The sequence below is a fragment of the Falco punctatus genome (genome assembly GCF_963210335.1).
Source record: "Falco punctatus genome assembly, chromosome: 4".
In the NCBI taxonomy this organism is placed as follows: Eukaryota; Metazoa; Chordata; class Aves; order Falconiformes; family Falconidae; genus Falco; species Falco punctatus.
Genome location: NC_137583.1, coordinates 45393022 through 45407110, shown reverse-complemented (window position 1 = coordinate 45407110; position 14089 = coordinate 45393022). Strand labels below are relative to the sequence as shown.

Here is a 14089-nt window from a genome sequence, read left to right as displayed (position 1 = left end):
CTGAGCATCCCCCCCGTAGGCTGGGCCTTAGGCCTCAGGTGTTTGCTCCCCCAAGCTGGGCCCATAGGCCCCAAGTTGTATGTCTGGTCCCCTCCCCACACTGGGCCCACAGATCCCAGGTTCCCCCCCCACAAGGTTGGGCCCCAGGACCCAGGTCATGCACATCCCCCAGGCTGGGCCCCAAATCATCCTCCCCTCCAGGCCAGGCCCATAGCCCCCCCCCCCCCCCGGTCCCCTCCCCAGCAGCACCTGTAGGCCCAGGCCTCCTCCCGGACATAATCCCCCTCTAGGCCCCAGGTTCCCTCCCACCCCGGGCAGGGCCTTGGGGCACCTCAGGGAGCACAAGGCCTCTAGAGCCCACCAACCCCAGCTGTGGAGCATCCCTGGCTGTGGAAGTTGCTCCCTCTTGCCACAGCTGCCACAGAGCTGTGCAGGGTCCATAAAATCTTCCCACCTTGCCCCCCCAAATTAAACGACCTCTGCCGGCCCCCAAAGGGGGCAACAGCCGCAAGGAGTAGCCTCCCTCACCCCTGGCAATCGATGGCAATGACGCCGGGGCATGAAGGAATTGTCCTTTATTTGGGAAGTTCACAGTCAGTTTGTCATGGGAGAAGAGCGCTACACGCCCCCGCCGGGAGCAGAGCTGAGACTGGGGCAACGGCAGGCCCTGGGGGTGGCCCCAGGCCGGAGAGAGCTGAAAGGCAAAGAGGGAGCCCCAAGAGCTTGGACCTACATGATACAGCCTGGAGAGGTCTCCAGTGCTCCCCTCCCACCGCAGGTTTCTTTGGATTCCTTTAGACATTGCACGCTCCAGGGAAGTGCTGAGGAGGGGAGTGGGTGCCTGCAGGGGGGCTGAGCAGCCGGCAGCCCCCCAGGACACACTGAGTCTCACTGCACATGCCCCCGGGCACATCCGCACCACTTCCCGCAGCTGGGCCTAGCCGCAGAAACCACTGTACCCACTCATTCCCACGTGGCTTCCTTCCACGTGCCTCCCCCTGCCCATCTTGCCAAGATCACGGCATCCGCCAGGGCTCACCGGGCCAGGGACAGCCACAGCATACCAGTGTGCAGGAGCTCCTGCTCCCCCTGACACAGTTGGGGCTGGGGGCTGAGCCCCTGATTGCTGGGAGGGTGCTCAGGGGTTCTCTGCTCTGCCTGCGGCTCCATCCCCACAGCTGTGCCCTGCCTGCGCCAGGAGGGATGCGGGGGGACATTGGGAGGGGGATCCAGCACCTCCAGCAGAGAAAGCATCAACATTTCTGCAACTGCAAGTCCACAGGAAGGGGTCAGCGGAGCCCCAGGGAAGCCCCTTGGCAGAAGAGGTCCTGTGCCATGGGGCCACCCTGCCGCCATCCTTAGTTCCTCGCCGCGATGACCACAGACAAGGCCACGCCACCGAGTGCAATGGCTGTTGCACCGAAGAGCCACTTCCAGGGGATGGACTAAGGACGAGAAACCAGCAAGGTGATGGGATGTGTGCAACACGCTGTGAGCCCCACCAGCAGCAGGGACGTGCAGCCCTGCCTGCCGTGGCACGGTGCCGCAGGCAGCACCGAGTTCCCAACACACATCTGAGAGAACGCAGCCCAAAAAGGCAAATGCTGCGTCGGCTCTGCCCAGTGCGTGGCCAGCACGTCTGCAGGGACAGCGTGTGCCGCCGGCAGCCCAGCTGACAGTGCTTTCCACCAGCACAGCCAGCGGGCTCCCAAGTGCAGCAGCTGGGAGCAAAGTCCGGACCCTCCAGCTGGCATTGCCGGGAGCCGGCAGACGGTGCCAGGAGCACAGCCGCAGATATCGGCATTTTCCTGGCGAGGCTGATGGAGCATGGGCCCCCGGCTCCCAGCAGGCTTGCTGCCGTGACACCGCCCACGCCGTGGGTCACGTCATTGTCCCCCTGGCTTGGGAGCAGGACTGTGTTGACCCCTAGGGACCTGAGGGACACTAACACACACCCCGTGCCCAGCCCAGCGCTCCCCATGCCAGGGGTGACCCCCACCCACTCTGCCACCCCCTCAGAAGGTCAGCACCAGCCCTTACCCAGGGCAGCTTGTCTTTGCACTTCCCCGGGGTGCCAGCGGCGCTGGGATTCCCGAGCATCTTCCTGTACATCTCTGTCTCCACGTTCTTCTGGTCCGCGTGCTTCTTCACCAGCTTGGAGAGCTCAGCATGGATGGTCTGGGGAGGAAAGCATGGTGCTGCAGTTAGCACCCCTGTGGTGCAGGGGACGGGACGGGGACTACAGTGCCACCACCAGCAGGTCCCATCGGCCCGGGGCCGTACAGGAGCTTTGTGGAACAGCTTAGAAGCAGCCGAGGCGGGGCAGGGGGCTGATGGCCTGATGCTGCCCCACTCCTCTGTGCTGAGGGGCTGCACCTGCCTGGCATCAGACACCCAGGCTGGGTGCTCTGTGGGTCTGAATACCCTTTTGTCCTTTTTGGCCACCCAAGCCATTTCCCGCCTGGCAGCAGGGAGCAGAGACCAGGGCTGATACCAGACATCAGGAAGATTTTATCCTTTAATAGAGATGGAAAAGTGTCTGCCTTGGGGACAGATGTGCCCTAGTTCTCCCACTTTTCTGTCTGGAAGCAGGCTGGGAAAGCAAGCTTAAACGCAGCCTGGTCCGAAATGGCATTTGCAGTAACACCCGGGAGCGTGTCGGCACCTGCCCGGCCGTGCCAAGCAACAGGGATGGCTGGGGCTGGAGGGAGCGCTGCAGGAGAAAGCTCCACGTCCTGCACAGAGCTCACAGGCTCCCAAAAAGCAGCAGGAAGCGCCAGCAAGCCGAGCATGGCACTGCCAGCCATTCCCCCAGCTGACGGTGGCAGGAAGGACGTCCTGGTGGCGCGCAGCCGTCCAGCACCACGGCCGTGCTGTGCCCTCTGCTGGGGACACCGCACTCCGGGAGGCTCCGACACCCCGAAACACTAGCACTGCCACTGGGGACCCACACCGGCTCCAGCACACCTCGGCTTGCCCAGAGATGTCACCAAGGGCTTCAGCGAGGGCTTTGCCAGGCCACGCCACGCTCGGCAACACTCCCTCCAATGTGAGGGTTTGGATATCTGGAGGGTGCAAAGCAGCAAAGCGCCCATGGGCATCCCGAGCTCAGCAGGGCTGGCACAGTGGAGCAGGACAAACTTGGGCATCCCCCCCGTGCTCCCAGCGTGTGCATTTCCAAGGGGTCAGGAGAAGGGAGCCCAGCAGCTGATGCTGTATAACAGCTGAAAGATGCCAACAGCCCCAGAGAACCAGGTTTCCTCATCTGAGGCAGGTGGAGCTGAGCATTTCTCGAGTCTGTTTTCACCACCGGTAGCCGTAGCCCGTGACTCACCGACGCGTGTTTAACGCTGCCATCTGGAGTGGCAACGCCACTTCCCCAGGAGTCCCAGCAGCCAGCCAGAGAGGCCAGTAATTTGCTGTACTTGTGGTTTCACTGGTAACGTCACTGCCGGGCATTTTGATTTTTCACCGCTCTCCAATTAAAAGCTTCATCTGAATGGGCTGGTGAGCAGCCACCCTGCCGACAGTGACGTGCTGGAGATGTACAAGGGGAGCTGCTCCCAGGGCGGCCTGCATCACTTGTGCCACTCACTCACCACGGCTGCCCACCATAACCTTGCTGGGAAGCGAAGGGTTTGAGATCCTGCTCACCCTGCCCTGTGGGTGCTCTCAGACCACGAGCTCTGTGGGTGCTGTGGCATCACCAAGCACCTGCTTTCACAGTGCTCCATCCTACCCATGACCTTCAGGCACCAGATCATGACACAAACCACGATGGTCTGGTGAAACTCCCAGAAAAGAAGTGAGTAAAATGACAGACCTGGTCAAGAACCAAAGCCCACCTGTAGAACCAAGCCCCCTGCCCTGACCTTGTGCGGGCAGCACCTCCCTACTGCTCCTCCAGCTCGCCCAGGCTTGCTCCTGCTGGGGCAGTTCCCTGACACTGCCTTTTGATTTCTCCTGAGGCTCCAGTCCTGCAGCTGATCATTAACCGACAGGAAATTCCTGACCCAGAGCTCGCCCTGGCCCAGGCGCTGGCCCAAGGTCTGGGCTGCTCCTGCCGCCCAGTGAATCATGCTCCAGGCTGCTGAGTGAGTCTGCAGGGACTCGGCTCTGCTCCACCTCCTGCAGCCATGGCACGAGCCGCTGGAGCCACCCGGCGAAGCCGTAGCAGCCAGGATCATAGGCACAGGATCACAGAAGAGGAGATGGGTTGGTAGGGAGTCCTGCCACTGCAAGGACCAAAGGGCAAAGAGGGAGTCTCGCAACACAGAGATAAGGGACCCACCTGCCTGGCCAAACTCAGATGTTGCACCACGGGACATGTCACCCCATGGCTGCCCAGGCCCTGGGGGCTATTTCCAGCCTCCCTTTATGGAGGGGAGTTGGGAACAGCTACTGGAGAGCTTCAGCCTTCCACAGGGTTTGCAGGGACACGGACAAGAAGAGAGCATCCTGCAGACACCCAGCTCAGCAGGATCACCGGCAGCACGCAATAGCAGTGTACCTTGTTTGAAGGCTCCAGCTTCAACGCTGCCTTTAAGATGGGGATGGCCTCTCTATACTCGCCCTGCTGAGCCAGGACCTGGAAGGTGAGACAGGGGTTGAGCAGAATGCTGAGGTCTGTCCCTTGGTCCTGCCCTCGACTGTGCCATGGAGAAGGGATGGCAGCGCCTGCTGCACACCCAGCCTCACCTTGCCCTTTCGGAAGAGCGCCTTGATGTTCCCTGGCTGGTGCTCCAGGACGAGGTTACAGGATTTCAGGGCTGCTTCATAATGGTCCAATTTAAGCTGAGAGGCTGCCAGGTTGTTCAGACATTTCACTTTCACATCCAGCAGCTCAGCTTCCTCGTCTGGGCTGAAATCAACTGCAAAGAGCCCAGAGCCAGGTTACAGCGGGAAGAGAGCCCAGACGGCCCTCGCTAGGTAGGAACAGGTACCTTTCGAGCTGGAGCTGATGATCTTGAGAGCGATGTCATAGGAGTTGATGGCCAGCACGTAATCTGCCTGCTGGTAGAAGAAGTTGCCACGCTCCCGCTTACGGTTGGCCAGCTCTATCTTCTCCTTCCCGCTGAGCATCTCCAGGTCCGGTGTGTCCTGAGCAGCCAGCAACTCCACCTCCAGGGTGAGGGCTGCGTTGGGAGGGATGTCAGGGCTCCTGTGCAGAGAAAGGCACAAAGCCGTGGCACTGTTGTCACTTCTGCCAGTTCCACCAGCCACTGGGCCATGTAGATTTAGCACTGTGGCCCAGACATCAGAGCTATGGAAGCTCCCCAGGACAGAGGGTGATGCAGATTGTTGGCCCCAGGCAGAACACGCTGCTGTCACATGCATGTGGCAAGCACACCAGATCTCCCTGCCCATGGAAGCTGTGGCTTGCTGGCTGGGCTGTCACTGGGAGAGTAGGGGACAGCTTTCGCAGCACTGTCTGGTGTCATCCCACTCCACCCCCCACCTTCCCCACTCACCTGCCCTGAGCGCCATAGCAGTACTTTGCATCTGACACGATCAAAGCAGTCTCCCCCATTTCCAGGAGCTGCACACACAGGTCCAAAGCCTGCAGGAAACATCACTGTGGGGAGGGAGCATGAGCAAGGGCAGAGGGGCCACTTCTGACCCACAAACAGGGATGTCACCGACCCCAACCCCTCCCTGCGCCCGACAAGGCCAGGTCCTGCTTGGCAGTGCGAAAACAAGGCAGCGATAAAGTCGGGTAAGCTTTCCCTTAGCCCTGACCTGCAAGACATCGCAGTCCCCCAGCGTGAAGGTGAGGGCAGGGTTCTCCTCCACCACAGTGCCATCCTCCAGCGCGGCCCTCAGGCGGACAGTCACGTCCTGGCCCTTGTGGGGACGCGTGTCCACCCCCTGGCCCGGCACCAGCGTCTTCTTCTTGAGCAAGCCGCTGCCTGGGCAAGGAGAAGCCAGAGGCACGTTAGCCCGAGCCGAAAGCCCAGTGCCCACTGCCCTGCTCCGATCCCGGGCAGCCTTTGCGGCACAGGGAGAACCGGGGTGGCCCGGGGAGCACTGGGGGCGCCCGGGGGACCCCGCAAGCCCAGCGCCCCCTTCCCCCAGGCTCTCACCCAGAACATCCAGCCACTCCTGAGGGTCCTCAGCCGCTTCCCCCGTGCCCGGGGGGTGGGTGTCCCCCCGCGGCGGGGCCTGTGGCCGGCCCACGGCCTCCAGCGGCGGCAGCTCGCTCAGATCCTCATCCTCCTCCTCCTCCAGGACCTCGAAGTCCTCGGCCGCGTCCAGCTGGGCGCCGTCGGCCGTGGGTGGCGGCTGGGTGCCGGTGCCTGCCCGGCAAGGGGAGCCGCTCCTGGGCTCCTCCCCGCTGGAGGCCATCGCGGCGGAGCAACCTGCAGCGGGAGAGGTGGTCGGGGCTGCGCGTACCGGGGAGGGAAGCGGGCACCGGCCCGGGCCCGCGGGGGTGCGAGGCCGGGGCAAGGCAGCCCCCGGCAGGCGAAGGGGAGGCGGGGGGGCGAGGAGGGCACGGGCCCCGCGGGAAAGGGCGGGGGGCGGCCCGCTACCGAGAGGGGCCGCCACGTGCCTCCCCCCGCCCGCCCCCTGTCACACGCCTAGCCCCCTCCCACTCCCTTCCAGAACCGGCCGCCACGCGCCCCCCCGCCGCTCCCACCTGGCCCGCGAACCCGCGGCCGCCGGCCCCGCCCCGCCGCTCCTATTGGCTCCGCACCGCCCACCGCGCTGACGCCATTGGGTGGTGAGGACGCTCATCAGCGAAGCGGTGGGCGGAACTCGTTGCAGTCTTAAAGGGCCCGCCGCTGGGTCACGGCCTGGGGGGCGGGGGCGCTGGGGGTTCGGCACTGGGGGTTCGGCACTAGAGGTTCGGCACTAGGGCGGTACCGTGACGCCCGGGGGGGCGCCGGCCCTCTCCCTCCGCCAAGCGTCACTACTTCCGGCTCAGAACCGTGACGCAAGGGCGCGCTGACGCCACAGGGTTACGCTCGACGTGACCCCGCACCCGGAAGCGAGGTGCGGCTGCTGGTGCTGCCCCCGGTGCCGCTCCCGCTCCCGTCATGTGAAGTGGCGGGACGGGCTCCCCCAGGTGTGCGGGGCGTCACCGGGCGGGGCACAGGCCCGCGTCCACCCGAGGGACCCCGGTACCGGGAGGGCGCCGCCCGGGGGCGGAGGGGGGGCCGGGGGACACCGGTACCAGTGGCGGGTGCGTGCGGGGCCGCCCCAGGAGCGAGCACAGCGGCGGGGAGGGGGGGTAGCTCCGGTATCGGCGGCGTGGCAGGGCGGAGGGGGTCCCGTTACCGGGGACGTGAGATATGGGGGGGTGTGTCTCCGTTACTGGTCCAGGGGGCGCGGCAGGCTCCCGCCCCCCAAGGCTGAGACGCCCCCCGCGGTCCCGCAGGCCGCGATGGAGCCCACGGCCTCGCAGGTGTTCTGCGGGCGGGTGCTGGGCATGGTCAACGCCGAGGACGTCAATGCCATCATCCTGGCGCAGAAAAACATGTGAGTCCTGGGGGAACCGTCCCGCAGGAACCCCGGTACCGGCACCGGGAGCCTCCCGGGATATTTGCCAATTTCATCTGCTTCCCCTGCACAGGCTGGATAGATTTGAGAAGACCAACGAGATGCTGCTCAACTTCAACAACCTCTCCAGTGTCCGCATGCAGCAGATGAACGAGCGTTTCCTCCACCACACCAAGACGTTGGTGGAAATGAAGAAGGATCTGGACAGCATCTTCCGGAGGATCCGGTGGGTAATGGGGATGGGAACATGGCTGCCGGCAGGGAGGGAGATGGCGCAGAGAGCGCAGGGTGGCAGGTCGAGGTCTAGGTTGGCTGTGGGGGCATTAACATGGGACATGAGTAGGAGCTTGGCATTGTCTTAGAAGTAAAAACAGTCGGTGAGGGGAAAGCGTGGGGCTGGGGGGCACATGGAAGATACAGGAGAGGACCCACAGCGGCTGGAGCTTTAGGATTCCTTGAGTCTGCTCCAGCCGGGATGGTCTGCACTCCCTCAGGGCAGCGGGAGGGATGTGGCACTGCTCAGGACAGCTACAGAGTGCGGAAAAACACCTGATGTGCTGAGGGGGGGGGGCAACAAGAGCGCTTGGGGGTTCAGGGAGGGAGCCCCTCAACCCAGGGAACCCCCTGGGATTCATTTACATTGTCTGTAAATGCTGGAGAGTGGAGGGAGCCAGCCGAGCAGCTCAGCTCCGGATCTATCTGCTTCCCTGTGGTCTTAGCTCGCTCTCTCCTCCCCTAGGACGCTGAAAGGAAAGCTGGCGAAGCAGTACCCGGAGGCTTTCAGCAGTGAGTGATTTCTTCCGACACATGGATTTTCTTCCCATGCTAAGAGCTCCTTTTCCTAAGAACGCGTGAGGTGGCTCTTGGGAGTTGGGAGAAGCCGACAAGACGTCCAGGCACGCACCAGCGAGTGACTGCTGCGCTAAAAGCCTGAAAAGCTTCTTGATTATATTAAATGTAGTTGCAAGAAGTTAATGACCACTAATTTACATGGCATCGGTTTTTTTATTGATTACTGCCACAAGCAGAAAAAAATTTAGAATTAGCAAATTGTTGTGCTGGGGCATCTGTCGTACCTGGTGTTGTACCTGGTGTCGCACCGGTGTCACCTCGCCTCATGTGGCCACAACAGGAAAACTTAACATTTGCATCTTCCCTTCCAGACATCCATGAATCTCCCATCCTAGAAGACGATGACGACTTTGACCCCGTCCCGAAAAGCACGACAACAACCATCGCTACCTCTGAGCAGAGTACGGAGTCCTGCGACACCAGCCCTGACATCATCTCTCCCACCATGAGTCAGGATTTTGAGGATTTATCCCAAGGCCAGTATGATATACCGGCTGTGAACGGACAGAGTCTCACAGATGAAGACACGGCTAACGACCTGGACTAGGCGTGCAGGTCCTGCACTGCCGCTGCTTGCCCCCATAGAACTTTCTATCCTGTATTTATATTTGTGTGGTTTTTTGGGAAGAGGGAAGCAAAGGCTGAGAGAAGCAACGGCCGAGTGAAGAGGGCTGCCCTTCTGCCTCTAAACTGCTGCCGTAGTGTAAACCCCGTGACTTGCTTCGGGGTAAATAAGTAAAACGTGGGTTTGAAACGCCTCTTGTCCTTTCTCGTTTGTGCGGTCAGGAGAGGGGCAGAACCCCACCTGCGATGCAGACTGTGGCGTGGAAGAGCCGGTTTGGGGCACGGGCGGTTTTGCTGAACGGATGCTGGCTTTGAGGCTCGTGTCTGCCAGCACTCCGGCGTCCCAGGGGTCTGTCCATGCCGCTAAGGGACCGGCGCTGGCTGCCTCCTTGCCTGGGGCAGGGGCTTGGGCCCGCTTTCCCTTTGGGTCTCGATTGCCCCGGGTCGTGCCTCAGCCCCTGGCAGGGCCCGCAGCTCCCGGGGCCCGGCTGGGCGCTCCGGGGCCTGCTGCGGCCTGCTGGGGGCGGAGGGACGCGGGGCTGGTGGGGGCCAGGCCTGCGGTACCAGGGCGGGCGGGGGCCTCCGGCGCCTGCGCACTGGGGTGGGGCGGGGCCATTACGCGCCGGAAGTGACGCAGCTGCGGGCGGGTTCCGGTTCCGGCCGCCCCTTTTCTCAGCAGCGAGGCGGCGGGTGCGCGCGGGGCGGCTCCGGGGCCTGGGAGCGGGGTCGGGGGGTCGGGACCCGGGGGCGGAGCGGGGGTCTAGGAGCAGGAGTGGGGCTGGGGGTCGGACCCGGGATCGGGGAGCCGAGGCCCACGAGCGGGGGTGATCGGGGCTGGGGCTCGGCGGAGCGGGGGCAGGAGCGGGCCAGGGCTCGGGAGTGGGGGCGCGGGGAGCGGGCCCAGGAGCCGGTGGGGTGGGGGTGTCGGGGCCAGGGCTCGGGAACGAGGGAGCAAGGGCGGGGAGGGGAGGGGGTCATGGCCAGGGCTGGGGAGCCGGGGTGCAGGAGTTGGGGGGACAGGGAGAGGGCTGGGACCCGGGAGCGGGACGGCTCCACCCCTGGGGCTGGGAGCGAGAAGTGGGGGTGGGGGACTGCATCGTGGCCAGGGACAGGTGGGGGTGGTGACGGTGGGGATCCGGACCGCGGGGTGTTCCCTCAGGGCTCGGCTGGGGGTGACACGAGGGCTGCTCTCCGCAGGCGCGAACGGTGCCAAGATGCAGATCTTCGTGAAGACGCTGACGGGCAAAACCATCACCCTTGAGGTGGAGCCCAATGACACCATCGAGAACGTGAAGGCCAAGATCCAGGATAAGGAAGGTACAGGTGGGACAGGGGAGCCATGGGGCAGCCCCCACTGCCCTCCGCCCTGATGGTTTCTCTCCTGCAGGGATCCCCCCCGACCAGCAGCGGTTGATCTTTGCGGGCAAGCAGCTGGAGGATGGACGCACCCTCGCAGACTACAACATCCAGAAAGGTGCCTCAGCAGCCAGCCACGTCCTGGCTTTTTTATATTTATTCATATTTTTTGAGGGGTGCCAGGCACTCCCTAGCATCACTTGGCCCCACCGTGACGCTTTGTCTCTTTTTTCAGAGTCCACCCTGCACCTGGTGCTGCGCCTGCGGGGGGGGATCATTGAGCCCTCCCTCCGCCAGCTCGCCCAGAAGTACAACTGCGACAAAATGATCTGCCGCAAGTATGTTCCCCCTGCCTGGCCCCGCTCCCCCCTGCCCATCCCATTCTCCAATCCTGCTCCCCCTGCTCATCCTGCACCATAGGGACCCTGCCCCAAATCTCCTTCCCCGGGGAAACAGGGCTTTGGTGACATGTCCCCCTCCCCAGGTGCTACGCCCGCCTGCACCCACGTGCCGTGAACTGCCGCAAGAAGAAATGTGGCCACACCAACAACCTGCGCCCCAAGAAGAAGGTCAAGTAGAGTGGGTAGCGGCAGCACTGCCTGCGCCCTGCCCGCACCCTGCCAATAAAGCATCACAGAGCTTAAGCTGGTCCCGTTTTGTGCTGGTTTTTGCCCAAATTGCTGTGGTTTTCAATAAAAAGGGGGAGGGGGGGAGTTGGGGGAGTGTTGGGGGACAGGGAAGCGGGGAGGTGGGGTATTGGAGGCTGGGATGGGGGGGAGCTGGGGGTTGTTGGGGGAGGGGGGGTGTTGGGGGGGGGGCGGCGGCGATGCCGTCCGGTGCCTGCAGGGGGCGGTGGAACCGCGCTCCGCCCCGGGCCTGCGCCGTGCGACGGGGCCGGGCCATGGTGAGCGGCACCGGGCCGGGGTGGGGAGGGGGCCCGGCCGCGCCGTGCACGCGGGGCTGCGGCATGCGGGGACCCCGATGCGTGCAGGGCGGGAGGGGGGGCCGGGCTGGTTTGTGTGGCGTGGCCGCGGGGGGGCCTGGGGCAGGGGGAGGGAAATGGGAGGGGTCCCGGTGCGGGGCTGTAGCGTACACAGGGCAGGGGGTTCGTACAGGCGTGATTTGGGGGGGTCCCTGTGCCCTCTGTACAGCGTGTACATGGCGGGGGGGGTACCAGTGGCCCTGTGTTGTGTGCACATGGTGGGGGGGTCCCTGTGGCTGTCTGTGTTGGGTGCACATGACTGAGGGGGGTGTCCCTGTTCCCCTCTGTGTTGTGTGATGGCCAGGGGTTCCCAGTGCATGGGTGGGGGGCCTCGTGGGGGTCCCGGTGCCATCTGGTTCATGCATGCATGGCCGGGGGGGTCCTGGTGTCCATCAGTATTGTGTGCACATGGTTGGGGGGGGTGGTCCGTGTGCCCATCTGTGTTGTGTGCACATAGCCGGGGGTTCCTGCTCTATGGGTGGGGGGCCTTGTGGGGGTCCCGGTGCCACCTGGTTCACGCATGCATGGTTGGGGGGGTCCCGGTGTCCATCAGTATTGTGTGCACATGGCCGGGGGGGAGTCCCCCTGTGCTTGTCTGTGTTGGGTGCCCATGGCTGGGGGGTCCCGGTGCCGATCCACACACACGTGGCTGGAGAGGTGCCAGTGCTGGACCAAACCCAAGCGCTGCAGCTGGGCTCAGCCTGGGTGCCGCCGGGGCGGGGGGAACGACTTGCCCCAGGACTGGGACAAGACCCCCAGGTGATGCCAGCTCTGCCCAGAGCCCGGTGGCTGGAGCAGAGCCACCCTGTGAGGCAGCAGGCACCTGCTGGTGACACCATCATGCCAGGTTGCCACTATGGTGGCAGGTCACCACTGTCCCCTTCCCTCTGCAGACGGACGAGGCCGTGAGGGTGCTGCTGCAGCGGCTGCAGGCGCTGCAGGGCGAGCGTGCTGAGGCGTATCGGCTCCTCGAGGAGTGAGTACCAGCACCGCTCTGTGCCCTGGGACATGCACCCATGAGGACAGGACCCGCTAGGGTGGGCAGGGGGACACAGCCCCTTCCAGGGCAAGGGATCCCCCAGCAAGGAACCGAATCCCCCATTTTTTTTTGCATCCTGATGGGAAGAGGCTGCCGGGGCGGAGCAGCAGCCATGGGGCGGCTGATGAGCTCCAGCTGGCAGGGGGACGCCCGCGCTGGACACCTGTATCCTATTTTAGCATCCGCCAGGAGATGATGGACTTCCCGGGACACAGGAGTGCGAGTGAAAAGGAAAAAAAAAATACACACACACACACACCCCCTCCCCAAAGAGCAGCTACCAAGCCCATCCCGTGTGAGGGGTGAAGCTGCCTGGTCCCGGGGACCGAGAGCTGCCAGATCTGGGAAAACCATCCCAGTCCTGCCTGTGGTGTGGCAGCAAAGGGAGCACCAGGATGGGTTGTGATCCCGGTGCCCCCCAGGTGCAGTGACGGTGGCTTTTCCCCCCTGTCCCCCTGCCCAGGGGCCACCAGGCGTACCTGCACAGTGCGCCCCACTATGACTTTCCCCGTTACCGGCAGCTGGTGCACGAGATCACGGTGGCCTTCAGCGGCATCTCCCGGGAGGTGCTGCACATCGCCGGGCGCCTGCGGGACCAACTCGCCCGCCCCGACCTGGCCCAGCACCTTGCCCAGCTCCAGGAGCGGGAGCAGGAGAAGCTGCAGCTGGTGAGTGCCGGGCTGGGGGGGGCCCGCTGTGCCTGGGGCTGCTTTGGCGGGGGGGGTCTCAGCTCCCTCCGTGTCCCCACCGCAGACAGCACAGCTCCAGCTGGCCCGGCAGCAGGCTCAGGACCAGCCCGAGGTGGACGCCCATCAGCAGGAGGTGCGGGAGCTCAAGCACAAGTAGGTGGTGGCCCCGCCGCTGTCTCCCCCTACTTGGGGATGGCAGCGGCCCCCTGCCCTGGGCTAGGAGCCCCTTCCCCACATTTCCCCTTCCTGCAGCCCAGGGGGGCCCAGATGGTGCCTTCAAAAGCGCTGGCGGCCGCAGCCCCGGGGAGGGTTTGGCGATGCTGCGTGGCCGTGGTCCCCTCGGCCTCCCCGGGCTGAGTGTTTCATAAACAGCGCGGGGAAGGCGAGGCGGCCCAGATAATACGCTCCATATGGGCTTTATTTATAGTTTCCATCCGCTCTCGTAGGCTAATTAAAACCATTGAGGCAATCAGCGAAATTCTCCAGGACCTCAAGTACGATTCGGAAGAAGCCGAGTGATGGGTGTCCCCGTGGGAACGGCTGGAGGGGCCGGCTGGTGGAACAGGGGCCCCGCTCGCCCCCCACCCACTCCCAGTATGGCCACTGCAGCACCCACGCCACTCCAGCAAGGTGGGCATCTTCCCCTCCACCCCTTTTCTTGAGCACAGGCTGGAAAAGGTGGAGAACCCCCCCTTCCCCCAAGAAGTGGTGTCCCCCTAAATCATGAGCATCCCTCAGCAGAGGGGTCCAGCGTGGGGCTGGCTCCCCTCCCTGGCACTGCCGGCCACACCACAGCTTTGCCGGAGGAACAACCACAACATGCAGTGCCAAGAGGCTGCCTTGCCTTGCTCCCCACTGAGACAGGCGCTGCCTTTGCAGCAGCCCCCCCAAAACCCACCTCTCAGGGCTAGGGGTACAGCTGATCCCCGTGCCACCGCCAGTGCCCCCCCCCCAAGCACCTTTTCTGCGGTCATCCAAAATAAACCTGTTCCCATGGAGCTGGCCTGCGGCACGTGCTCTAAAGGGTTTGTCGTCTCCCCCCTGCGCCCAGTGCCACCCCCTCTACCGTGGCTCGGTCCCTTGGGAGCCCCCGGGCGGGGTGACAAA

The 14089-nt window shown here is 64.0% G+C and overlaps 4 protein-coding genes across 6 annotated transcripts; 3 read left to right on the top strand and 1 right to left on the bottom strand.

Annotated features, from left to right (window-relative positions):
- Positions 1 to 560: 560 nt before the first annotated feature.
- Positions 561 to 6773, bottom strand: FKBP8 (FKBP prolyl isomerase 8). Its single transcript, XM_080384192.1, has 9 exons — positions 6638 to 6773; positions 6084 to 6359; positions 5740 to 5909; positions 5472 to 5560; positions 4944 to 5161; positions 4699 to 4871; positions 4511 to 4588; positions 2041 to 2178; positions 561 to 1445 (listed from the first exon to the last, which is right to left on the bottom strand). Exons 2-9 carry the CDS (start codon positions 6343 to 6345, stop codon positions 1359 to 1361), a joined length of 1215 nt encoding a protein of 404 aa, XP_080240318.1. The 5' UTR covers positions 6346 to 6359; positions 6638 to 6773; the 3' UTR covers positions 561 to 1358.
- A 162-nt stretch (positions 6774 to 6935) lies between these two features.
- KXD1 (KxDL motif containing 1) lies at positions 6936 to 9106 on the top strand. Of its 3 annotated transcripts, none has more exons than XM_080384196.1 (5): positions 6936 to 7066; positions 7379 to 7479; positions 7574 to 7726; positions 8240 to 8286; positions 8664 to 9106. In XM_080384196.1, the coding sequence occupies exons 2-5, from the start codon at positions 7385 to 7387 to the stop codon at positions 8897 to 8899; spliced, it is 531 nt and encodes a 176-aa protein (XP_080240322.1). In that variant the 5' UTR covers positions 6936 to 7066; positions 7379 to 7384; the 3' UTR covers positions 8900 to 9106. The 3 variants fall into 3 exon arrangements, with proteins under 3 accessions (XP_080240322.1, XP_080240324.1, XP_080240323.1); XM_080384198.1 differs by having other exon boundaries at positions 6988 to 7121; XM_080384197.1 differs by lacking the exon at positions 6936 to 7066 and having other exon boundaries at positions 7249 to 7479.
- A 408-nt stretch (positions 9107 to 9514) lies between these two features.
- UBA52 (ubiquitin A-52 residue ribosomal protein fusion product 1) lies at positions 9515 to 10921 on the top strand. Its single transcript, XM_080384199.1, has 5 exons — positions 9515 to 9606; positions 10114 to 10233; positions 10304 to 10390; positions 10508 to 10610; positions 10757 to 10921. The coding sequence occupies exons 2-5, from the start codon at positions 10131 to 10133 to the stop codon at positions 10848 to 10850; spliced, it is 387 nt and encodes a 128-aa protein (XP_080240325.1). The 5' UTR covers positions 9515 to 9606; positions 10114 to 10130; the 3' UTR covers positions 10851 to 10921.
- Positions 10922 to 11136: 215 nt separating this feature from the next.
- Positions 11137 to 13980, top strand: REX1BD (required for excision 1-B domain containing). Its single transcript, XM_080384190.1, has 5 exons — positions 11137 to 11176; positions 12148 to 12230; positions 12757 to 12961; positions 13047 to 13135; positions 13429 to 13980. The coding sequence occupies exons 1-5, from the start codon at positions 11174 to 11176 to the stop codon at positions 13499 to 13501; spliced, it is 453 nt and encodes a 150-aa protein (XP_080240316.1). The 5' UTR covers positions 11137 to 11173; the 3' UTR covers positions 13502 to 13980.
- The last annotated feature ends 109 nt before the right edge of the window (positions 13981 to 14089 follow it).

Bases quoted from the DNA above. Each gene is read 5' to 3' on its own strand.
- REX1BD (XM_080384190.1), top strand. The intron at 12,231-12,756 runs GTGAGTACCAGC...CCCCCTGCCCAG, and splicing joins GCGTATCGGCTCCTCGAGGA to GGGCCACCAGGCGTACCTGC. The intron at 13,136-13,428 runs GTAGGTGGTGGC...CCGCTCTCGTAG, and splicing joins GTGCGGGAGCTCAAGCACAA to GCTAATTAAAACCATTGAGG.
- FKBP8 (XM_080384192.1), bottom strand. From the start codon at position 6,345: ATGGCCTCCAGCGGGGAGGAGCCCAGGAGCGGCTCCCCTTGCCGGGCA. The intron at 4,872-4,943 runs GTACCTGTTCCT...GGCTCTTTGCAG, and splicing joins CATCAGCTCCAGCTCGAAAG to TTGATTTCAGCCCAGACGAG. The intron at 1,446-2,040 runs GTAAGGGCTGGT...TCTCGTCCTTAG, and splicing joins GCAAAGACAAGCTGCCCTGG to TCCATCCCCTGGAAGTGGCT.
- KXD1 (XM_080384196.1), top strand. From the start codon at position 7,385: ATGGAGCCCACGGCCTCGCAGGTGTTCTGCGGGCGGGTGCTGGGCATG. The intron at 7,480-7,573 runs GTGAGTCCTGGG...TCCCCTGCACAG, and splicing joins ATCCTGGCGCAGAAAAACAT to GCTGGATAGATTTGAGAAGA. The intron at 8,287-8,663 runs GTGAGTGATTTC...CTTCCCTTCCAG, and splicing joins GTACCCGGAGGCTTTCAGCA to ACATCCATGAATCTCCCATC.
- UBA52 (XM_080384199.1), top strand. From the start codon at position 10,131: ATGCAGATCTTCGTGAAGACGCTGACGGGCAAAACCATCACCCTTGAG. The intron at 10,391-10,507 runs GTGCCTCAGCAG...CTCTTTTTTCAG, and splicing joins AGACTACAACATCCAGAAAG to AGTCCACCCTGCACCTGGTG. The intron at 10,611-10,756 runs GTATGTTCCCCC...CCCCCTCCCCAG, and splicing joins GACAAAATGATCTGCCGCAA to GTGCTACGCCCGCCTGCACC.